Source organism: Ictalurus punctatus, chromosome 1, assembly GCF_001660625.3.
Source record: "Ictalurus punctatus breed USDA103 chromosome 1, Coco_2.0, whole genome shotgun sequence".
Classification (NCBI taxonomy): domain Eukaryota; kingdom Metazoa; phylum Chordata; class Actinopteri; order Siluriformes; family Ictaluridae; genus Ictalurus; species Ictalurus punctatus.
In genome coordinates, this window is record NC_030416.2 from 28,325,475 (window position 1) to 28,350,496 (window position 25,022).

The following is a 25,022-nucleotide window of genomic DNA, read 5'->3' on the forward strand; positions in this document are numbered from 1 at the left end:
TATATATATATATATATATATATATATATATATATAAGCTAAATACATTTGGATTTTGCTCACTTGAAGGAAATACACTGAAACACAGTTGGCTGGTGATGTCGAAACATGTCACTCTGTGCGAGAGTCGCAGGGGTTTTCAAACCTTTTGTGTAGGAATCCAGAAAATTCCAAAAATAATAATAATAATGCAAATATTCAAATATTATATGTTCATTTTATACAAGTTAGTTCCAGTCCACTAATTTGTTTGGTCGAGTGGCATTCTAAGAGTGCCTATATTTCCTATAACCACATTGGGACGTTTCACTCTGTGTGTGACTCTGTTCATCTGTTTGCAATGTATATTTCCACTTAATAGTTTGAAACGGTTGCTATAGTTGTGTTCCTGACATCATCAGCAGACATGGCAAACAATCATTTTAAGGAATATAGCTTTTGACTTTAAATATGAAAACTTGTCAGATGAAGATAAAAAGGAAGAAGGGACACTAATTGTACAGGCAGAATCTTTAACAGAAATATACAGGTCATTGTGTGCTAGCTAGCCAGCTTTCTAACGTTCTGTAAAGTGAGTGCAACTTCTTCAGGATCAATTTCCGTTAGCGGAGCAAAAATAAACAGAACATTTGGCCACATTGTGTCTGAAATGGCTCTGCTTCATGGACCCCTTGGGACCCCCTGACTGGACATTCACTCTTTAAAATAAAGGTTCCAATTAGAACCTGTCGTGGAAATTAGACACTTCCAGACTCGTCCTCTGAAGGTAAAAAGGTTTATTACGGAAAGATGGTTAATACAGGATGGAATAAAACAGGATAGAATAATGAGAGTGTTCTGAAGCCCTTGTACTAAACCACTACTATATATATGAAATGCAGAGCATGACATAATTCTGTGTACCGATAAGAAGCAGTTTGTGGCAGTTCAAACAGGAAAAGCACATTCTTTAACCCATATATCATATTTGTTCAAACATCCTTCCTCATAATTCAAAAGCATAAATGTGATATTAGGACCAGCATATGAGCACCCTGTACATACCATAGCATATGTCTACAGGATGTGTTTTGCTACATGTTTTTCTCATATTTTATTTTATTTTATTTTTTCTGTAATTATCCAAGTTTTAATTAATTTAACCTGCTATGAAAATCAAGTGAATGTGCATTCTCGTGCACAGACAGAAAAGGTTCAAAATGTGTGCCAAATCTCTAGACATTCAATTACTCATATAACCTGTAGGTTCAATAGAGCAAACCTTAAGAATGTAAAAGAGTTTACATGTGAGGGCAAGTCCACATACAGCAATTTGGTAGGGCTTACAGTTTTCTCTTCCCTTCTTTTTTAAACATTATTTTAAATTATTATTAATAATATTATTTTATCTAAGTAAAATTTACTTGTGCGTTACATTTGCCAAATGTATCATGTACTGCTGGTATGATGAGCCAATGGGGCATGCCACTTGATGATAATCCACCGTAAAAATACTGCGCCTCCCGCGCTTCTTAATAAGATACTCTCTTTACTTATTTATTGCTCGACCCAGACTCTTTCCCTTAGCAAATATTTTTACCGTTATTATCTCTCTCTCTCTCTCTCTCTCTCTCTCTATATATATATATATATATATATATATATATGTATGTGTCAGTATATATCTTAGTTTTGAAGCTGTGATCTAAGAAAAACCAATATCTCTGCCATCGCAGAGGCGAAGTTCCTCGACCTTCTTATAAAAAATCACTCCATCTAATACTTCTCTCAAGGTAATACGTGCATTTCTTATGTTATTGACTCCCTTCCATAGAAACAGCAATACACAATGACTTCATAAAATTCTAATTCTAAATTCTTGATGATTCTGCACAACAAAGGACAAACCGCCTTCGTGTCAACACAGACTTCAGGGTGAAACTTTTCTTCAAGTGTCCTCCGGTTTGCTTGTTGTCCAGAAAAGCTGAAAAGAAAAGCGCAGCCCAGCCAGGGACGCCAAATTGTCGTGGAAATTAGACAACACTCACAGACTCGTCCTCTGAAGGTAAAAAGGTTTATTACAGAAAGATGGTTAATACAGGATAGAATAAAGAGAGTGTGCTGAAGCCCTTGTACTAAACCACTACTATATATATGAAACGCAGAGCATGACATAATTATGTGTACCGATAAGAAGCAGTTTGAGGCAGTTCAAACAGGACTTGTTTTAGGATATTGGACAGATGAACCTAGAACAGAAGAACATGTTTGTGTCTCTGTAAACAGATAAACATTCTGTATTGATCTCAGTGACATGACATGGCCTTCTTAGGCATTATCCTCAGATGAACAAGAACAAAATTATTACAAAGTAAAAATTAGTAATTTCCCCACAAACCAAAAAGGGGGTTTTCAGCCTGATACCACAGGAGAACCCTTTTAAGTTTTGCTCAAAAACCCTTTTGCTCTTAATTTCATAAGAGAACTATTTATTTATTGTTGCTTTAAAGAACCCAGAAATGGTTCTTCACATCAGTGACACAAGGAACCATGTTAGCATAAGTTCTCTAAAAAACTCTTACTTTGGTTCCTTAAAGCACTAACCAAGGTTCTTAAGAGTGATGCCAGGAGAACCTTTTCCAGTCCCACAACGAACCTTATAGGGTTCACTTTAACCTGTTAAGGGATGATGCCTTGAAGAACCAATACACTGCTCTGAAGAACCTATAATGAAGCATAAAGAAATTCTTTAATCTCCAAAGAACCGTACAGCTCATCTCAAGAACTCTATACAATGAAAAATAGTTCTTGACAAAAAGAAGGTTCTTTGCAGAACCTATGGTGCCGTAAATAACCATTGAAGAACCCGTAAAGTCGATGACTTTATGAACTACTATTTATGACATACATCGATCGTATATAGTGCAGATTAAATTCTACACGGTGTCAGGTTTCTACTGGTCCAATTAGCAGCACTCTAATGACTTTGAAAACAATGATATAAATCCAGTTATTAATTTCCATAGAGTATTTATGATTTTAACTGCACAGTGGTAGACAAGTATTATGAGTTCTGGTTGAGCGATGACACGTTATATGAAATGCTGTCTTTTTTTCTTTTTAAGACATCCTAAGGTTTCTTTTTAAACCATGCAACTGAGTAATTTGTTTATATAACAGTAAAAAGACCAATTCTACTTAGAGTATATACGTTCTTCAGGTGGTCCTGCTGCCTATGTGTGTTTTATAAAAAGGGCAGGATTTTGCTAATCTTGTTAAGTGATTACTACTCTGTTCACATGCTGATGAAGACGTGGTTAATGACCACTGATCAGACTTTACGGAGTATAACTGCAAAACTTTTAACGCCAGAAAACAGAAATACAGATTATCTTCCAATTACACAGTCACTAGGTCTTCCATGACCATATGTGAAACTGGGTGTAGAGGAACGTGCCAGACCTCACCATTGAAAGATTTATGTAGATGCCATTAAGAAAGCTCTTTCACTTAGGATTTTTCGCGTTATGTAGAGAACAGGGTTTTTTTTACAAGGTTTTTTTTCCCTGTGCTCTGATGTCCATTCACTCATGCTGTTTAGAGCCTCGGTGTGTACTGAAACACTGTACACTCAGCTAGGTGAACAGCAGTACATCTCTCTCTCTTTTTTTTGTGCTTGCTCGCTCTCTTTCTCTCTCTCTCTCCCTCAACTATCCTTTGGCTCCTCCCTCTCTGTTGGTGCCGATGTTCAGGGATCAGCATCTGATTTGTCACTGGAGTCAGGTTGGCTAGTGTGACAGTAGGTGATCATCAGAGCAGAGATTAGCGTACCACCTTCCTGAGAGCTCAGGCTTTGGAGAATCTAAACGCAGGCGCTTTGCAGCACAGTCCTCTCCTCTCCATCAAGCATGGAGCAGGGAGAGAGCTCCCAACGCCAGGGTAAGTGCCTAAGGTCACGCTTTGCTGTTTGGCTTAATCATTTTGGGTATGATGGTTCCAGAACTGTCACGTTTGATTCGTGTATATTTCTTACCTATGAAAACTTGACAGTTGACAGTTCTATCTTTTATGGAACATTTCCCAATATTTAAATACGTATTTAAGGCTTGTAACCAGCATACAAATTCCTTTACATGGTTTATCCTAACTGTGATCTGCTAATACTGCTTTAGCACTGTAGTTTATTTGTTGGACGAAAGGAGTGAAGTGCACCGTCCTCTCCTTTCTTCTCCTATTGCTTCTGGCACTGTTATTTTTAAGGAAACCTAGCCTAGGTGTGCGTTAGGCAGCTTAGCGTTCGAGCTGAGCAGGTATAAATAGACTGCATGCTCAATAACAAAATAATGATGCTCTTCAATCACGAATGGATTTTGATTCACGCACTTTCATCCAGTCTTGGACTATTAGTTCCAAGCTTCTTGGGTTTATACCAGATTTTAATATCTTGTGTAGAGTAATAGTTAATATGCTCCACTGGACCGGTTTCTGTGTTATTTCCAGTGCTATTCACCCCTCACATGTGTTAGAAACCTGTACTGCAGAAGTCATTTTAAACAATCTAGTTGTAGTGCAGGGGGGAATGAACCAGTGCGGAATGATTCCTCCGCAGTCTCTCTGAGAGTAGTATGGTTACTGTGAGAGGTCAAGCGATGGGCCGGCTCAAGGACTCCACTGCGCTCCATGTCAGGTCCACCTGCAGTCATTCATCACTGAGACTGGTGCAACCCCCAGCAAATTCAGCAGAAATGAGAACAGTGCGGCTCCTTAGGGGGAGCGCAGCTGTAAATCAGACAGCATTGTCTGAACTTGTCAAGACAGATGATCAAATTCAAAGCTGGGTTAGATGTCAGTCGTATGTCATCACCTGGATACTGACATGTTCTGCATAATGAGGTGTTTAGGTTGTAATACAGAGGATGGGGATGACTACGGTAATGACAGATGAGTACACACATGATGATAGAAATGTCTCAGTAAACTTTTTATAAGCATAACTTCGGCTAGGGACTCTCCGGATGCAGCGTTTTGGTTCACTTCATTATTGTTCCATCCACTCAAAGTCTGTTTCATTTTGAAATATTCTATATAGTAATGCAGCCGTTTTAATTGTAACGCATTTACCCCTGCACAATCATGCCAATATACAATCTGCCAGTCATGTGGCAGCAGCACAATACATAAAATCATACAGATCAAAATCAAGAACCTAATTAACAAATTAACAATGGAAAAAAAACATCCGATCGGGGGAACAACGCGATTGCTATGACTTTGACTGTGGCATGGTGGTTGATGTTAGATTTGAGTATTTCAGAAACTGCTTATCTCTTGGGATTTTTAAACACAATGGTGAGGAAAACAAGAAAAAAAACATCCAGTGAGTGGCACTTCTGTAGATGGAAACATGATGAGCAGAAGAGGATGGTCACAGGAGAATGGCCAGACTGATTTGAGCTCACGGGACATCTGTGATAACTCAAATAACCACACTGTACAACCATGGTGAGCACAAAAGCATCTCAGAACACACAACATGCAGGACCTTGGGTTGGATGGATTACAACAGCAGAAGACCACATTATGTTCCACAACAAGAATCTGAAGCTCACCGAAACTGGACAGTTGATGTTCTCAGTAAAGAGAGTATGTAGATGATGTATACCATATCAATGAAATTATATAGACTTCCAGGTGTTTTTAAAAGCTGGTGTGGCTTTAAACAATGATTAAAATGGAAGTGTGTCTTTTCCATGAGTCATTCTTCATACAAACTAAAATAAAAACAAAACAAAAAAAAAAACTTCTTTTTTTAAATTTTTTTTTAAGTTTTGAAGTTTTCCATACCCACTTGATCCACACCATAAATAGATAATCATATCTATCAGGTGTGTTAGCATTAAGGGAAAAAAAGCAAACTCTCAATCCAGTGGCTCCTTTACTGCTGCTCTGTATAGGACAGTATATATAGTAAATAGTGAACAAGTGAGTGATGGAGTGATTTCAGCATGGAACACAACATGGGTACCTAAGATCTCTCTAGTTTGGCTCAAATAATGAGAGATGTATCATATTCATAAGACACTGCTTTATCTTAACATTAGATGCTTTTAAGGAACTAATATAGTTTCTTAACCTTTGCCCTTTGGTTCTTAACAAATACTTTGAGAGTCTTCATTGCGTCTGAGTATCATCAATGCCCATGTCCATGGATAAATATAATTTGATCCTTACTGGATTGTCGCTATCATGGTGCAGATCATCCATTATAGGGGTATCCAATAGGGATGCACTGAAATGAAAATTCTTGGCCGAAGCCGAAACCGAATATAATGAAAAATTTGGCCGAATACCAAACACGTATTTTGCATTTTTTCCATTTATTTTACCATTTTTTTTCACCATTGCATAAATTAAATGGTCAAAATGTGCTTTTTACTAGTTTGTCTTGCTTTTCAAAGAAAAAAATCAATTACAAAAACTACAATTTCAAAATATTTATTTAACACTGAACATTTTTTTTTCATTCCAGCAGGCGTAGGCTACCAACAAGGAACAATATAACTTTAAATAAATGAGTAAAATAAAAATATTGTTATGTGTTCATCTTTGAGCCCCCCTTGAATAGACTATGTTAGGCCTATAACTGACTGCTGAAAGAATGGAACACTCTGTAGCCTACAACAAAAAAGTGCATTAAAAAATGCATTGACAAGAGTGCAGAAAATGGTTCTATTTGGTTCTACACGGCTGATTATATTGGGGATATATACCGCTCAACGTCCCTGTACACCTCGTGGAGTATTATAGTAGATATAGTATAGTTAGATACATTGTTAATGTTATGTTCCCTTAAATAAATACGTCTTTACCTGCTTCCATACTCTACTCCCTTACGTCTCGTGACGTGACAGAATACTCCGGATCAGAAACAAAACAAATGCACGTGTCTACAGTAAACAGTGTCACGGTTGTCAACATCCGAAGAGCATGCGCTCGTGCAAGTAGCACGTGCATGCACCCGCCCCCTCATCTCTCTGAACGCGCTGCCGGAAGTGGAGGTCGTGAAATTTGCACATCTCACTCTGGTTGCTAGGCTATTTGTTACGTCATTAAACACGTCGTTGTCCGGTCAAATTTATTCGTCCTTTTCACTTATTATGAAATTAACCGAAATTATTCGGCCGAAAATAGCAAAAAAAAAAAAAAAGCATTTATAATTTAAGTTGCCGATCATTCGGTGCATCCCTAGTATCCAATCTTATCCAGAAAGGGCCAGTATGGGTGTAGGTTTTCATTCCAACCAAGCAGAAGCCACACCCTATCTAGTCTATTGAAAGCCAAATTGAACTGATTAAACAGGTGGAATCAGGTGTGGCTCCTGTTTGATTGGAATGAAATCCTGCACTCACACCAGCCCGGTGCAGATAAGATTGGACACCCTAATTCTAGTAGGTTGTTTGGGGATTAATAAGATACAGAGGTTCGATACTGTGCACAGTCAATGCAGTAGGTCTGACGAGCAGCTTCTTAATAGACTTTCCCAAGTACAAATCAGTTAGACGGCTTTAGTTCACGTGGTTCAGAGCATTGTTTGTGAATTTCTATGTTATATGTTTAAAGAAGTGAATAGTCTTAAGATCGTAAGCAGTGGATTATAAGACAAACGCAAGTAGTTTGTTAATGAGAGCAGGCTACATTTATGTGTATTATGCTTCAGTCAGTACTGCAGCAGATCTGCCCTTCAAGGATGCCCTAGTATATGATTATAGGCTGGCGCTCATTAAGGAACTTTGCAAGTGGCTACAGACAGAGTAAGCAAATGCATAGTCACATAGCCTTAATGCTTTTAACAACAGTCACAAAGCAGCTTAACAGAAATCCGGATGTAGATTTAGATCCATAGTGAGCAAGCCAGAGGTGACAGTAGCAAAAAAAAAAAAAAAAAAAAAAAATTGATCTCCCTTGAGGAAGGAAACACACTCCTAAGGGAACCGTCCTCTTCTAGGTGATAACAGACAGTGGGATTATAAATCATTGACTTCATAGTATACAATTATAAAAGAGTAAACACTCATAAGGATGTTCAATATGAGTATATTGTGGAAAAGTGTCCTGAGATGAGCACAGGACAGTCTTTAGGATTACGCAGTGTTCATGCCATTTCTGAACTAGCATAATTACTAGATGACAGCCCGGACGTTCTACTCGGAGCTGTTCCTGTCTTCGGACTCGGAAATATGCGTTTCTGTACGCCAAAATGAATTCATGTGAGATGATGATGATGTTAAAATTGAACTTAAAATCACATTTTTATGCTAGTGCTAAATATTGAAGAACACGCAGAGCACATCAGGTAGCAATAACATGTTTATTAATAACGCAGGCATTTGGTAATGTGTTGTTGCAGGAGTAATAGCAGTATGAAAAATCTTGCATTATTGAATGAATGAATGAATGTCTTTTATTGTCACTATACACATGTACAATGAAATTAAGAGCCACTACTTTTTTGTTCCGTGCCAACATGTACATAAAATAAACAAGAAGAATAAACAAGTTAAATAAGATAAATAAACAAGATAAATAAACAGATAAATAAACAAGATAAATAAACAAGATAAATAAACAAGATATTGGGGCGGATGGGGGAGGTACTATGAAATGCACAGTTTTAAGACACTATATACATATGCTGTGAACTCAGTACATGTATGTGTTTAGAATGGTAATAGCTTTTGGGGAAAAAACTATTCTTAAATTTATTAGTCCTTGTTTTGATGCACCTGTAACGTCTCCCTGAGGGCAACAGATTGAACAGATCAAAGCCAGGGTGAGAACTGTCCTTAATGATGGTTTAAGACGTAAATAATTAATATACAAATGATTACACAGAAATATTACGAGTTAACTACTTAACTACATTTAACTAGTGAAGCTGCCACCATTTTGAGTGTTTCCACATGATGTTGCATCGGTCAGGTGGTACAAATCGGAGCTCTCAGAAAGTTCTATGAGGACATGAACACTTTTTCCAGAAGTCAGAACCTTTTAATTACTGTAATTATGCCATGGCGTGAATTCAGCTTAAACGCACAGTATTCCGATGAGATTATGCACTGAAGAAAGTGTAAGACTTTTCATAAACTTTTTTTTTTTTTTGGGGGGGGGGGGGGGGGGGGGTGCAAATGTTTAGGTTATCCATGTGGAATCATGCACAGCAGCACAAAGTGTGTAACAAGTGCAAAAGCTCCAAACAGAAGTAGAGGATGAAATCAGGCAGGGCAAGTGACAGTAATGTGTCAGGATCTGGAATCTCCATGCAGTCATCTCCATGCTGTTTCTTAGATCTGAAAATTGCGTTTTCCAATCGTCGGTCTAAGCTAGTGTTTTCAAACGTTTTCCAAAAATTGCTCGTCCACACTGAAACATCTGAAAATGCTCACATCCCTATACTGCGCGTGCCTAAAAAAAACGTAAGATGCTTTGGCCTGTGTCATTTCTGTCAGGTGTTTATTTAATTTCCAGTTATCAAACTGGATAGCAGGCACAGCAACTGCAGTAAAACATCATCCACCATCTTGTTTGTTTTGAGTTGAATAGGTCACATGACTAAAAGATGACAATTGTTTTTGAATATTACTGTTTTCTCAGTCCACACTACAACGTGAAAATGGCATTTTCAAATGCATACGCTTGGGAAAACGTTTTTGAAAAGCTCTGTTTTCGCTGGATAAAAACGTCCCAGTGTGGAAGGAAGGCCAGAACGTAGAGGAAAAGATGCGTTTTCAAATTTATCCGGATTAATGTGGACGGAGCCTTAGACCCTGCGTTTACTTGCATTCCAGACTCATCTCAATGCTACGTGAATATCATCAGAGATCATCTTGATGTAGGGAAGAATGCAGAGAATCATATCTGTTATTACCAGCTGTCATACCACAGTCACTTACAGGCTGCCAGTTGGTACGGAGAAACTTGAGCCCTACAATGGACCCTGCTTTCTTGATCCTGATGTCAGAAGTTCAATTATCTCTTCTAGGATCTCCCTGTGTTTTTTCCCCCCTTTTATTTCATTTGGCTAGTTTTGCATAGAGCTCCATCCATGGCCAGATGAGACTCACTGTGTACTGTTATTAAGGCTTTCAGTAAGGGAGTGTGATGCGGTCAGTGATGCAAACAGGTCGGAAAACTGGGTCATTCTCTTCCTGGTAAATGTAGTAAAGTGGAGCATGTCTCATGCGAATTACACTATATGTTATACTAAAGATGTAAAAAGAGCAGAAATCATTTTAAAATGTTGCATAGCTGTGCAGATATCTGTAAGTATATGATACTGGCTGCAATCAACTATTTGTTTATATGTAGCTAGTGGGTACAAACTGCCTTGTCAGGGTTAGAGTGGTTCAGTTTAGGCTAGTAATTTGATTGTACAGTGTGTCCCAAAAGTCTCCATATATAGGGGACTATGTATCCCAGAACCACGTCATTGTGCCTTCGTCAGTGGACGTTCGTGGACGAAAATGTTCCTTGCACATTTCTTGTTGAACTCGAGTGATGTAGCTGAGGTTGAGGAACTGTCATAGCCTGAATCCACTAACCATTCTGACATTTCTACCTTTGGGTCATCTTCGGATTTAAATCCAAATACAGATGCAGATAGTGGCATTGCGTTACGTGCCATTAAGTAGGTGAAGTCAACCATTTTGATAGTATGAAAGGTTCATGTTTGATATCAAGTTACACACAGCATCGTGGTAGCAAAAACTTGCCCACACTGCTGCTTTCTCTTATCTTTTTTCCAAAATGTGTTAGTCAATTGCGGTTTAACTAGCTCTTGCTAACATCCACAGTTCATGTAGCTTTAAGAAAGGAAAGTTCAGCATCAGCTCAAGTGTGTAATTATAAGGAGCTTTCATCTCAAAGTGGGTTTAATGACAGGGAATGAATGATGTCAGTGCTTTTCATTAAGCCGCAGGCAGAAGGCTCAGCTATATGAACTTCACATCAACGCTCATATAGGTTAAAGTTAATTGTTGATGTTTAATCCGTTGCCAAGGTAACCATTAGGTGTGGGAATAAACCACTGTCTGTTCACTAACCTGCACTGTGTGAATTTTACACTACATCAACCTCTGTTCAGAGTCATTCTTGATGGGATTTTCACTATCATTCCTTGGGCTGGGCAATATGATATTAGAATATCAGTTTTGAGATTTAAAAAAAACAAACAGCTACAACACTCCCTTCTGCTGAGGATGGCCCTATCCTCTAAAAATCAGGCTACAAATCTGTGAGATTACTGTGGATGGTACAATTAGAACTGCAGTGCTACGAACAGTTTTGCACTCCAGTGTCCATCATCGATTAGTTGATAACTTCAGAAATAACTCTGCTCATATTAATAATTAATTCATATCTGATAAGCACATATGATCGTGGTTACACAATTGCACTTTTTGACTATATAATATACAGGTGTAGAAGGGAATTGTTTACAGTCGCACTATCCGGTGTCACCCAGATTGAGGATGGGTTCCTTTTTGAGTCTGGTTCCTCTCAATGTTTCTTCCTCATATCGTCTTAAGGAGGTTTTCCTTGCCACCATCGCAACTGGCTTGCTCATTAGGGACAAATTTGTACATTTTAAGTTTATATCCAGATATTATATATATATATATATATATATATATATATATATATGTATATATATATATATATATATATATATATATCTGTAAAGCTGCCTTGTGACAATGGCCACTGCTAAAAGTTCTATATAAGTCAAATGTAATTGAATTGAATATATTACTGTATGTCGCAACATACTTTTCTGAGATATCACGGGTATCATTATTATTTTTTAACAATTACAAACACTGATTGGAAGCAGCTAATCAGATTTGACTGAATGATTATAATTATGTACTGTGTACCACTGGTTAGCAAACCTGTGTATCATAGAAACCTCTTCAAGTATCAGGATATGTCACCCCTACTACTTATGCTGGAGCAACAGTGTCTCTGGGGGCCAGGATTAGACACTTCTTTAGAACATTAAGTTCTGTTTCAAAGAGGATTTAGTAGCTAAGAGAGACTGTATGCGTCTCACTGTGATTTACATCACTGTGATTGTTTGCATTGCCACTGAGACATTACCACAATTCTTTAAGCCGTATTCTTACTGCCACTTTTGTCATTTCATTTCTCCCTGGCTTGTCAACATTGTGGTTTTTCTTTCACATCATCACTTAAAGAATTATTGCCTGCTGTTCCATCCATCCATCCATCTTCTATACCACTTATCCTTATTCAGGGTCACGGGGAACCTGGAGCCTCTCCCAGGGAGCATGGGGCACAAGGCAGGGTATACCCTGGACAGGGTGCCAATCCATCGCAGGGCACAATCGCATACACATTCACATACCCATTCATACACTACAGACACTTTGGACATGCCATGGACTTTCTTTGGCACGGAACATGATCACTTTGTTTCCATAGTGTCTTTATTGAGACAAAATAAAGCCAATCAGCATAACCTAATACCACATGCTATTTAAATTACCTGCTGTAATAACTGCAATGCATATAAGCTTAAAGCCTGACCTTGGCATACCACAATATCATGATTGCAATGTTCTAATAAATACACAGCATATGCCATAAACGTCTTTGCTTGGAATAATCTAATTACTATGTTTATTCTTAACCATATAGATGCAGAAGTTTTATCACTGAGGAGATGTGGTGATTTTTTATTACAGACATTATTGCCATTTTGTATAGGCAATAATTAATATAGAGCAGTTAGCAATACATAAACATAAGTAAGTAAATAAATAAACAAATAATCAAGCTAGTATCTATGTTGCTTGCTTCTCACAGATAGCTGATTCTTACATTTCAAGCTTAGTGAATGTAAGTTTACCCATGGGCATGTCCACTTGCCCTTTTGTCAGTGGTTAAGGATTTAAGAGGGTACTTTTTGTTTTTGGTTAGACAAAGCATTTGCAACTCTGTAAATGATTGTGCAATGCGTCTTTGTAAAAGTTATATAAGAAGGTTATATAAGAATTTTTGGTTTAGAGTCGGCCTCTGCTCTGCTATCTTGTTATTTTTCCCTTCCAGAAGTTGTAAAACATGTACAGCATATCATTATAACCAATAAGTGCATATTATATAAAAGTATACTATACTTTTATAAGGTTATTACTTTACTTCTATGCATATGAGCAATACAAAGGTGAAACCCACAGCAGCAAATCGTAGGCTGCAGTTTAGTGTGTCAGTAGTGTTGGATTGAATGACCCATAGAGCCAGAGAAACGGCATCGATCACCTTTACATTCCAATTATAGGAAAATCAATGCATCATGATCCGATGGACTGATTGGACCGTGTCCAGTGTACTCTGGTTTTCTTTTTTCTTAGTTATCCTTTGTTATTCTTGCATGAAGGAATTTGTCTGTGAAACATAAAGAGACAAAATATAGCGGGTTTAGATGTAAATTATTAAAACAATGGTGTGAAGGGGCTTGGCCATTTGAGTCAATGCTAATCTGGCACTGCAGAAGGTGCATGCTTCCTGCGGACCTACAATAAAACTTCAGATGGAAATGGTCTCTCAGCTTCCTCCATGTCTTGGCCAGTTATGCATATGTACAGTGCCCTCCACTAATATTCGCACCCTTGGAAAATATGAGCAAAGAAGTCTGTGAAAAACTGTCTTTATTGTTTAGCCTTTTGATCTTTTGTTCACAAAAATATTTGCCTCTCATGGATATCAAACAATTGCAAACACAACAGAGGTTTATCAAAAGAAAAACTTTGTTAAATATAGGTATGCATCAATTATTGGCATCACTATGAATTCATACGAGATAAATATATTTGAATTGTATTCCTACTGATATTTTTTAGTACACCTGGGTGACTAGGAACAGGAAATTGTTCAACCATGACCCTGTTTCACAGGGGTAAAAATATGAGGTAACACATATACCAAATACCATTAGTCATTCATAACAACAGGTTAGCCCAAGGAATATACCTGTGATGTGCGGCAAAAGGTTGTTGAGCTTCACAAAACGGGAAGTGGCTATAAGAAAACAGCACAAGCATTGAAAATGCCCATTTCCACCATCAGGGCAATAATTAAGAAGTTTCAATCAACTGGAAATGTTATGAATCAATCTGGAATTGGACACGTGTCTATATTGTCTCAACACACTATTAAGAGGATGGTTCAAGCAGCCAAAAAATCTCCAAGGATCACAGCTGGAGAACTGCAGAAGTTAGTTGTGTCTTGGGGTCAGAAAGTCTCCAAAACTACAAGCCGAAGTCACATACATCACCACAAGTTGTTTGGAAGGGTTTCAAGAAAAAAGCCTCTACTCTCATCCACAAACAAACTCAAGTGTCTTCAGATTGCCAGCCACTACTGGAACTTCAAATGGGATCAGGTTCTATGGTCAGATGAAACCAAAATAGAACTTTTTGACAATAAACACCAGAGGTGGTTTTGGCACACACACAGAGAGGTAGCCATATGGAAATGTACCTCATGCCCACGGTTAAATATGGTGGTGGATCTTTAATGTTTTGGAGCTGTTTTTCTGCCAGAGGACCTGGACATTTTGTTAGGATACATGAAATCATGGACTGTATCAAATATCAACATATATTAAATGAAAACCTGACTGCCTCTGCCATAAAGCTTAAAATGGGCCGTGGTTGGATCTTCCAACAGGACAATGATCCAAAACGTACATCATAATCAACACAAAAATGGTTTCCTGACCACAAAATCAAGGCCCTGCCATGTCCATCCCAGTCTCCTGACTTGAAACCCATAGAAAACCTGTGGGGTGAACTGAAGAGGAGAGTCCACCAGTGTGGACCTCAAAATTGGAAGGATCCGGAGAGATTCTGTATGGAGGAATCGTCTCAGGTCCCTTGCCATGTATTCTCCAACCTCATCAGGAATTATAGGAGAAGCTGTTATCTTGGCAAAGGGAGGTAGCACAAAGTATTGACTAAAAGGGTGCGAATAATTGTTCCAAACCTATATTTAACAAAGATATTTTTTTGATAAACTTGTGTTTTGTTTGTAATTGTTTGATATCCATGAGATCAGAGTATTTTTGTGAATTTTGTGAACGAAAGATCAAAGGGTTAAGCAATAAAGACAGTTTTTCAAAATTTTTCATATGTACCAAGGGTGCCAAACTGTGATGATAGAAAACTGGGTTATCTCCAAAATGTCAGGTCTTATGGAGTGTTCCCGGTATGCAGTGGTTAGTACCTACGAAGAAAGGACAACTGGTGAACCAGCGACAGGGTTTTGGCCACAAAAGGCTCACTGTCACCGATGCTAGCTTAGGGCCATATAAGCTAGCATTTAATACCCTGACACTTTCTTTTTTAGTGATGCATGAAAACAGCACACAAAGCTTAAATAAGCAGCATGGCTGGATTAATAACTGTAACCTTTTATTGCACCAAAACCATTTTGTATGTAATGGATTATGTAGAGTAACAGGACCAGTTTTATTTTTTCTGTGATATCTGTGGAGGCAGTGATTTTAAAAGAAATGGATACTACTGAGAAACACTTGGGCCGTTGATGCTAATAAATGGCTGACTCATGTCACAGCTTGTGTGTTGTTGGCATAATCTGGTCACAGTTTCAAAGTTTACAAGAATGCATTTCTGCTCTGCCCCAAAATGAGCTGAACCAAGGTAGAGGTACATTACTGTGCCATTGTAAGTAATGCGGTTACTAAAAAAAAATCATACTGTACTTGCTTTTCTTAAGAAGGGCTTAATCAACTAACGTATGTCGAGCTATAACCCTTGGTATGCACAATTCCTTGTTTGGATAAGCAATAACCACAGCTGAATGGCTTACCTTTAATACCTTTAATGCTTACCTTTTAATGCCTTTTAACCATCTGAGCTGGTTATGTTTTGTTTCATAATGGGATTCACTTTACCACTTTTGACTAGCACTATGGTCTTTTTGGATTTTAGGAAATCAGTTTTGAATTTGAATCATTTTATGTTTTCGTCATTAAGCTTTTTTTTTATTATTTTATTATTTTTTATTATTATTATTTTTTTAAATAAGCCATGTCAATACTTCACCAATCACACCTGAGGGGAAATTGATGAAAAACAAATATTATGGCTGTTATTGATTGTTATTGACTGCTATTGTGCTACTGTAGCTTATTAACGTGATGAGTGATGACAAAGCAAGCAATGTAGTATAAGAACTGAATAAACATCACTTTGTGCACATATCAATATATACTGTAAACATGTGATGGACTGCATAGTATATATTAAGGCGATGATCTAACATGGGGTTTTTGCGAGGTAGATGTAGCTAATATAAGAGCATACTTTGTAAGTATAACATCTTACCTTTCTCTCTTTTCTCTCAGGTGATGGAAACCCCAAGGAAAGCAGTCCTTTCATCAACTCAGACACTGACAGGGGCAGCCTCTATGATGGCAAAAACATGGCACTGTTCGAGGTACTCTATGCATTTAGTAAACATAATAATGAGGATGTAACCCCCCTCCACCCCCCCCCCCCACCCCCCCCACCCCCCCCCCCGGCATTCATTTGGAAATTCTTCTTAATGTGTTAAAATGTGCCAGAATGTTTGTGTTATTACAATCACAATGTTGTTTTTGTATGTCATAAAAAAGATTATAATTTTTTTTAAAAACAGGCTGGTGAGCACCTGCATGTTTGATATTTCAATTGTATTGTGTTGTGTCTTTGCCCTACATCTTACCAGTTACTATCTGGCCTCCATCCACTGATTTCCACTGAGTGCCAGTGTTTCATAGTAATGTATAATCTTTGGCACACAATAAACAGCCATGGATGGATGCCTTTTTTTTGTTTTGTTAAATGAATTAAATGCACAAGTTTTACACTTTATAGGAAGAAATGGACAGCAACCCAATGGTGTCATCGCTTCTCAGCAAACTGGCCAATTACACCAACCTTACACAGGGGGTTCGGGAGCATGAGGAGGCAGATGAGGAGGAGGGAGCAAAGAAGAAAACTGTCAAAGTAAGTATCGGCCTCTCAGACGTGGCCGTTTTGTAGTTCAATAGTAAAGTGTTTAAGTTTGAATTCAATGGACTGAATTCAATTGTACTTTCTGTGCTGTCTACATGGCGCTAAGTGTCTGTCGCTTGTTATGGTTTTCAATGTTGTAAAATGTATTATAACCATGCAACTGCATTGTTTCTTGTTCTGGACTGGTCAAGTGTCCATTGTCCATATGATCCATATGTTTGACTGTATTGTTATTGTATTTTACTGTGAAGTGTCCTTGGGCTCTGGAAAGGCGCTATACAAATTAAACATATTATTATTATTATTATTATTATTATTATTATTATTATTATTATTACTGTTTATACAAACTATAAGGTTCTGCACTCAAGGTGTAAGTCTTTGTTTTTAGTCTCTGTCTGTTGGTGAAATAAGATCATACGAAAGTGTTTTTGTCTTCAGATTATGTGTACAGAAAAAACACTCTCTTGTTTTCCTCTCTTTGGTTTGTGTATGTTTTGGCACCCTTAAGTCATAGGCTTGTGTAAATGTAGATCTTGTTCCTCTTATTAAAAAAATTGCAATAACAACAAAAAAAACATTCCTGAATGGAGATTTTATAGGGATACTTAGAACTGATTGCAAAGCAAACACTCTCTTCATGATTTGTAATAATATTTAGAATGGTAGTTTATGCACGCTCACAATGATCAGACAAAAATGCCTGGACCATTAGAACTATAACTCGTGTTTTGACTGCTCTACAGTTTGTTTTACCTACACATATATCTATTGGCCTAGCACAAGTCTAACCTTAATTTGCGGGCTTTTTCAGCTTAACATATTACTTTGTTGTTTTCTGTGTGTGTTTATTGTAAATTTCTAAATGGTTGCTAAGTCAAGCCATGAATACCACACACCAGTCTCATTGCCTTGTGGTGACCGTGATGTGCATTGTCCTCAAGAGTGGCACAACTTCTGCTGGTTGGTCAGACTGCAGACATACAGAAAATTACCATAAGGGGTTATGACATAGCAATGGTGGTAAAGAAAAACTCACTGAGAAGATACGTGGAAGAAATCTTAAGAGGAACCAAACTAAAAATGCAAGCCATTCTCATCTAGGTGACACTGGACAGTACCCTTCTATAACTGTGTACTACATGGCCAAAAAGTGCAATTGTGTAACCAGGAAATTCATTACAGTTTTCACATGAAGTCTGTTTTGTTGAACTTATCCACTGTTCACTGATGGAGACTTGAGTGCAAAACTGTGTGTAATGTTGTCCTAAAGCTATCATAGCAGTTGTAGTCCTAAGCCATCATAGCATACAGTAACTTCATATGAATTGTGGTCCAAAGCATCTTCAAATCTGCTAATTCTGGGATCCCAGGCTACTGACCCACCTCAGATCAAAATTATTATTATTATTATTATTATTATTTTATTATTATTATTAGTAGTAGTAGTATTATTATACATTAATAATAATAACAACAACAATAATAATAATAATAATAATAATAATAATAATAATAATAACAATAATAATTGTTATTATTAGTGGCGATCATAAAATAAATCATATATACTATAGCATATAGTAGTAATATACTTTTATTATGTGGTATACTTTTATTAATATGCTATTATTAAAATTATAGGCTTAGATTCTGTTATTGTTGCCTATTTTATAAAGAGTTTGTGTTTTCTGCTTCTCCCTCACTAAGACGAGTCCACAGATGGGGACATTCATGGGCGTCTACCTGCCCTGCCTTCAGAATATCCTGGGGGTCATCCTGTTTCTGCGAATGACCTGGATTGTGGGAACTGCAGGCATTCTGGAGGCCTTTATCATCGTATTCATGTGCTGCTGTTGTGTAAGCATGTTTTGCTCTTTTAATACATGTCTTTTCAATTTTTGACCTGATGGATTATAATATTTTGAGTTTATGGCCACAAGCCATAAGTAGGTAAATTTGGATATTTTTCCATGTCGCTTAATAAATGTTTTAATCTTTTTGGGTGAATTGAAACTCAAAATTACTTTTGCCTGAGATTATACACAGCAGAGACAAAGAAAAGAAAAGCTGTATATGAGAAAATAAGTGGATGTAAGTTTAGTCTGCCTTCCTCTTCAAACAGACCTCTAGCATTCTAGCTGCCTCTTGGCAGCTTGGTGTGTAATCTTCAGTGCTTGGGACAGAATGCAGGGCAGACAATGGGATCGGTCATCTTTTCTTTTTTTTGAGGGAACGCATACTTACAAGCGTGGCAATGCACTTCCTGTCTTTGTGTCAGTGTCCAGATTGGCACGTTTGAAGGAACGCTTATTTACAAATAAATATATATTCTGACTTGCTTTTGCACTGTGTTGTGACCTTGCTAGGTCAAAAAAAAATCATATAATTAAACGTGTTTAGTTTAAATACAGAGATGTACTTATAAATGCATTGAAGGTTCCTCTGACTGCATCATATCTTATTAACAGTTGATTTTAAGAGTTTTAAGTTGATCAAATAAATTCCCAGAAAGAGGTTGAAGATGTAATCACATCTTCAATGGCCGTCACAGTGTGTATGATGTTCTCTGTCAAAGTTGACTGATGCATGTTACAATGATATTCTGCCTACTCTGAATAGTACAGTCCTGGCATTAATAGTAGCTTACAGTGGTCCTCAGGGAAATTTGAACGCTCAAATAATTCTTAGTCATTTTTAATGACCATTAAATTCCACTATCAATCTGCATTTTTTTTTATACAGATTTATTACTCCACATAGTGTTTGCCAGAGATCACAATCATTCACTCAAGCAATTCTCTTGCAGTCACTAAGCTCCTGTTTGAGTAATGGACCAGTAAGTGGCTTTAGGGAAGCTTTTGGACTATGACTGAGACTGAAGCAGATGAAGGGATTTATACCGACCATTTGTCTGCGTTAGCTCAAAGACACTAGAAAATAGAGGTGTGTTATGTAACAGTGATAGAAATCTCCTTAAAAAGCAAAGTGGTTCCCCACAGTTACATACTTTTAAAAACACTTTTAATAACATTTAGTGATGTACTCCTCACATTGTAGTAACTTTAATAATAATAAAAAATTAGAGGATTAACTCTGGTTTGTGTGGTGCCCTGGCTCTACGAATCTGGAGAAATTATATGGACCAACAATATATAGCCAATCACAACAAAAAAAAAAAGCATTTCTACTTCCATGCCAGTCATGTTGCCTGTCATTTCAAAAAGCTTCATTCCCTTGGACTCCCAAGTGGTGCAACAAAAAACCATTCATCCTATTACCAGGAGATCATGAGTGCAAGACAGGGACACAGAAATGTTAGAGTTTTCTAAATGTTTACATGTGGTTTGGGGTGTGACTTTAGAAGAAACACAAAATGGAAGAATTGTATTTGTAAGGATTTTGGGTTTCCAACAGCTAGCTTCAACTCATTTCTACCACAGTTGCTGATTATACCGTTAATGTACTATTTTGAAGCTGTTGTACTCAACTCTGACCCAATTATATTTGAGTCAGTCCTTTGTCTATTGTGGGTCTACACTCTTGTCTAAAGTGCTCTGCTCTACTGTTTCTTTCAGACAATGCTCACAGCCATATCTATGAGTGCCATTGCTACAAATGGAGTAGTTCCAGGTGAGATGGTATTATTTTCTTAATCATCACTATGTCCACTTTTATTTAACACACACTCCTTGCAACAGTGAATGATCTGGACCACTTGTTCAAATACTTTACAATGCAAATGCTTAGGAAAACTATTTTCTCTGTCTCTGTTTTCACATCATAGCTGGCGGATCCTATTACATGATCTCTAGGTCTCTGGGCCCAGAGTTCGGAGGAGCTGTAGGACTGTGTTTCTATTTGGGTACCACTTTTGCTGGAGCCATGTACATCCTTGGTACTATTGAGATTCTTCTGGTGAGTTCTGTGCGAACACATTAGTGTTATGGCCAGGCCACAACATAAAGTGACGGAAGTACCCGCGCCCTCCCAGTTCCCTTCCAGAACTCCTCGGACAATAGCGTTTACCACCATAATTGGGTTTATTTATGTAATGAAAAGGGGATAACATGTGAGAGAGGCTAAAAGAAAATAATAAAAAAGAAAGCCATCGAACTTAAATTGTAGCTTATTTACAAATCAAAAAATGTAGCATATATATATATATATATATATATATATATATATATATATATATATATATATATTTATACTGTATATATATATATATATATATATATATATATATACTGTATATATATATATATATATATATATATATATATATATATATATATATATATATATATATATATATATAAGGTCCTCCCACTAATTTATTTACAATAATATACAAGATTTGTAGGATGTTTGAGTTTCACCTTACTCCTATATGCAGTTATTGCTACACACCAGTCACAAGACAACAATCAGCTGCAAGCTAGACCACACCATCTACCAGGTGAAATGCGAGCAAACGGGTCAGGCCTGTCCGGTTCTACTCAAGAAAAGTCTGGGAACACGGAAGGTGCCGGAAACCTACACCAGAAGCAAACACGCCCCCTATTTCCTGTCACAGTCTTTGTTATATGGGCAGCTGCCCCTGCCACTAGCCAATCATCACGTCGGCCTGTAATTAAAAGAACACACCTACACAAAGGGAGAGCAGCCAAGTTACAAATAAAAGTATTATGAACCCTAGAGTCATAACATTGGTTATTAGTTGTAGACGAATTTCTGTCTACATGCAGCTTAACTAAACTCTTTGAAATAAATTACTGGTTAGATCAGGTTGACATTTTAATTGTCTCTTGTTTACAATCCAGGCCTACATAGTGCCCAGTGCTGCCATCTTTAAGGCAGAAGAGAAAGAGTTTGAAGCAGAGGCCATGCTGAACAACATGAGAGTGTATGGCACCTGCTGCCTAGCCCTGATGGCAATAGTGGTGTTTGTGGGAGTGAAGTATGTCAATAAGCTAGCACTGGTCTTCCTGGCCTGTGTCGTCCTCTCTATTCTGGCCATCTATGCTGGAGTCATCAAGACCATCTTCGAGCCACCAATCTTTCCGTGAGTGACAGAGTGCAAGCTTTATGTGCTGACAATGCTTCCTTTTTGTCTAACCCATGTTTTTCAGGTTTATTTCTTGAATAAAAAACGGCTGTGTGAGTGTATGGTATTTTTGATCTAGTTTTACACACAGGATATTGTTTCTAAAGTGGTAGAAACAGTTAGGCCAGGTGTGTGGGTTTATTAAAGATAGACTCCGTAAATGCCATTCTCTGTAATTATGCAAGCACTAAAGCACAACAGGGTGTAGGGTTATGGGAAAATAATCAACATCGGGTTTTCAAGTTGCTGAGAAACCAGATAGTCCCCTGTTCTGTAGACTCCTTTGTTGGAAAAACTTTCCGATTTACAAAGTAAGGTTACTAAATATGCCTTTCATAAATTTACAGAAAACTTCACCATATCAATGGTTATAGATTCTTCTTAGTTAAATAAGACATTTTTAATCCATTTATTATTAGGCTTAGATTATGTGGCCCATTTTCCTTCCAAGTCCTTGTGAATTGTCTGTTACTCTAGAAAGAATAACATATTAGAATGAACACATTAATTATAAACTTGTTATTTGCCTCGCAGCCAACTCTACTGTCAGAACTGCTGTTATAGAAAGTTATTTAACACTTTCAATCAGATTGGAGAATTTAACAGTGCTGTAGTATAAATTATATTAAACTATTCTGATCCATGATGCCTTGTAGGTTATAATGTACACAATATTATATGCTCAGTAATGGCTTATTATTGTCCGATTGGGAATTTTTTTTTAAAGTTGTAATGTAGAAATGACCCATTTAGCCTGTTATTATGATGGAAGTCAGTTTATAATGTAAATGGCCTTCTTACTCACATTACTTTTTTTTTTTTTGCATGTTAGATTGTTTTGAGCAGACAACACAGGTGAGCTGCAGCTGTGGAGCTGTAAATAACAATGTATGAAATTTGATGACATGAGGTATAAAATTAGGCCGATATATTTTTACGAGCGAATATTTCCATTTAGGGCCACAGTTTGTGCCGGTTAGTGTGTTGTTTTCTTAAACAGTACTCACTGATCATGCATAAGTTTCTTTGAAAGCTGGGGATAAAAACATGTTTCCTGATTAATTTAGGTCTCACATTTTATTACATTTATGGCATTCGACGCCTTTATCCAGAGCGACTTACATTCATCTCATTTACACATTTGTGAGGTTGAGGGTTAAGGGCCTTGCTTGAGGACCCAGCAGTGGCAGCTTGGTGGTGCTGGGATTTGAACGCATGACCTTCTGGTCAGAAGACCAGCGTTTTAACCACTTCTGCCCAGCACAGCAATAACAACAAGAATATTAACAATAATAATAATAACAATAAATCATTTTTGCAGTAAGCACTTCCAGATTTTTCTTTATGATCCAGACATGTAACACCATCCTGATCATTTGACTGTATGTCCTTAAAATCTTGTGTTTCTGATTACTCTCTGAAGGGTCTGCTTGCTGGGAAACCGCACACTACAAAACCAAGACTTTGACAAGTGCTTAAAAACTGAGATCATCAACAACGTCACCGTGACCACAAAGCTGTGGTCTCTGTTCTGTGACTCCTCTAATTTCAATGCCACCTGCGACGAGTATTTCAGAAAAAATAACGTCACAGAAGTGCAGGGCATTCCTGGCCTCACCAGCGGTGTCATCTCAGGTACAGAGCTTCTCATGGACATCTCATCTCACTCAATCTCTTGATTACTTGCTCATTACAATTAGCAGAGATAACGTTCTACTCGAATAGAGTATGGTTTGAGTGTCATTATTGGAAGTATGGAAACTGCCATTAACCTGCACTCGCAGTTTTCACTCAGCAGTTCAGTGTATATGAAGTAATAGGCTTTAAAAAAATTTTTAAAAAGCACCCTATGTAAATGTAGGCTGCATTCATATGAAAGTCCAGGAAAAGTATTCTTCAGTGATATCAATGTTTACTTGCTTACAGTAGTCTAACTATAAAAGTGTTTTCTGAGCTTATGTACTGTATGTCGACCGTACATAACTTCAGTGCATGTGTGGTGGCCTGGGAAACCCCATAGGATGTCACTGCAGCTGAATTCTCAGACAGTCAGACAAAAATTCAGGTTTTGACCAAAATATATGCCTATAACATACTGTACTTTGGCACATCAACTTTAAGAGGAAAAAAATTATATTTCAACCAAATGAAATGGATGTTTTTTTTTCCAGTTTATTATTTTTTTTCAAGTTGTTTGAGCAAGTTGTTGGATACCTACTTGGTGAAACAGACATAACCCAAAACAGTTCACTTTGTGTAATCAGATACTAGCTGTCAAAATATCCATGATGCTCCTGCACTGCAGTCGAAATGGAAACTTCTCTTGTTCTCGCTTCACATTTGGGTGTAACCAGAGAGAAACAGAGACATATTTCTGTTCAGGGAACCCTGTAGTTTCCCATGAGAAACGGATCAGCAATGTGACTTTCAATTCACTTTCTTTAGACACAAACACACTATTTAAAAATCTGTGTTAAGTTAGAAAATGTCAGTGGAGTGATTTCTTTTTGTAGAGCTGCAGCATTCATGGAGCTTGCTGTAGCATTTATGGTATTTTCTGTGTGAGCAGAGAACATGTGGTCGAGCTACGGCCCTGCTGGAATGCTGGTGGAGAAAAAGTTTGAGTCAGTGGCGGGGTCTGAATCCACTCAGAGCACCTCCTTTCCCTATGTACTCAACGACATAGCCACTTACTTCACTCTACTAGTAGGCATCTATTTTCCTTCAGTCACTGGTAAGGGCACTTTGACCTCTCCTTTACCTTTCTTTTCTCTGTTTCACTTTTTCTTTTCGTTCAGTTTTTGCCACAGCTTGTAGAGTACACTGTGTTCTTT

The 25,022-nt window shown here is 37.5% G+C and overlaps 1 protein-coding gene across 7 annotated transcripts in view; it reads left to right on the forward strand.

Moving 5' to 3' along the window:
* Nucleotides 1-25,022, forward strand: part of slc12a7b (solute carrier family 12 member 7b) — an 88,779-nt gene that overhangs the window by 39,153 nt on the left and 24,604 nt on the right. For 6 of the 7 annotated variants that reach the window (XM_047158094.2, XM_017479147.3, XM_017479155.3 and 3 more), the window contains exons 2-9: nt 16,427-16,518; nt 16,938-17,069; nt 18,789-18,938; nt 20,657-20,711; nt 20,866-20,996; nt 21,905-22,146; nt 23,612-23,823; nt 24,758-24,922. In XM_047158094.2, the coding sequence (XP_047014050.1) occupies nt 16,427-16,518; nt 16,938-17,069; nt 18,789-18,938; nt 20,657-20,711; nt 20,866-20,996; nt 21,905-22,146; nt 23,612-23,823; nt 24,758-24,922 (1,179 nt within the window). Of the gene's footprint in view, nt 1-1,847; nt 2,045-3,731; nt 3,919-16,426; nt 16,519-16,937; nt 17,070-18,788; nt 18,939-20,656; nt 20,712-20,865; nt 20,997-21,904; nt 22,147-23,611; nt 23,824-24,757; nt 24,923-25,022 lie in introns of those variants that run through there. The other variant, XM_047158106.2, reaches the window with a different exon arrangement.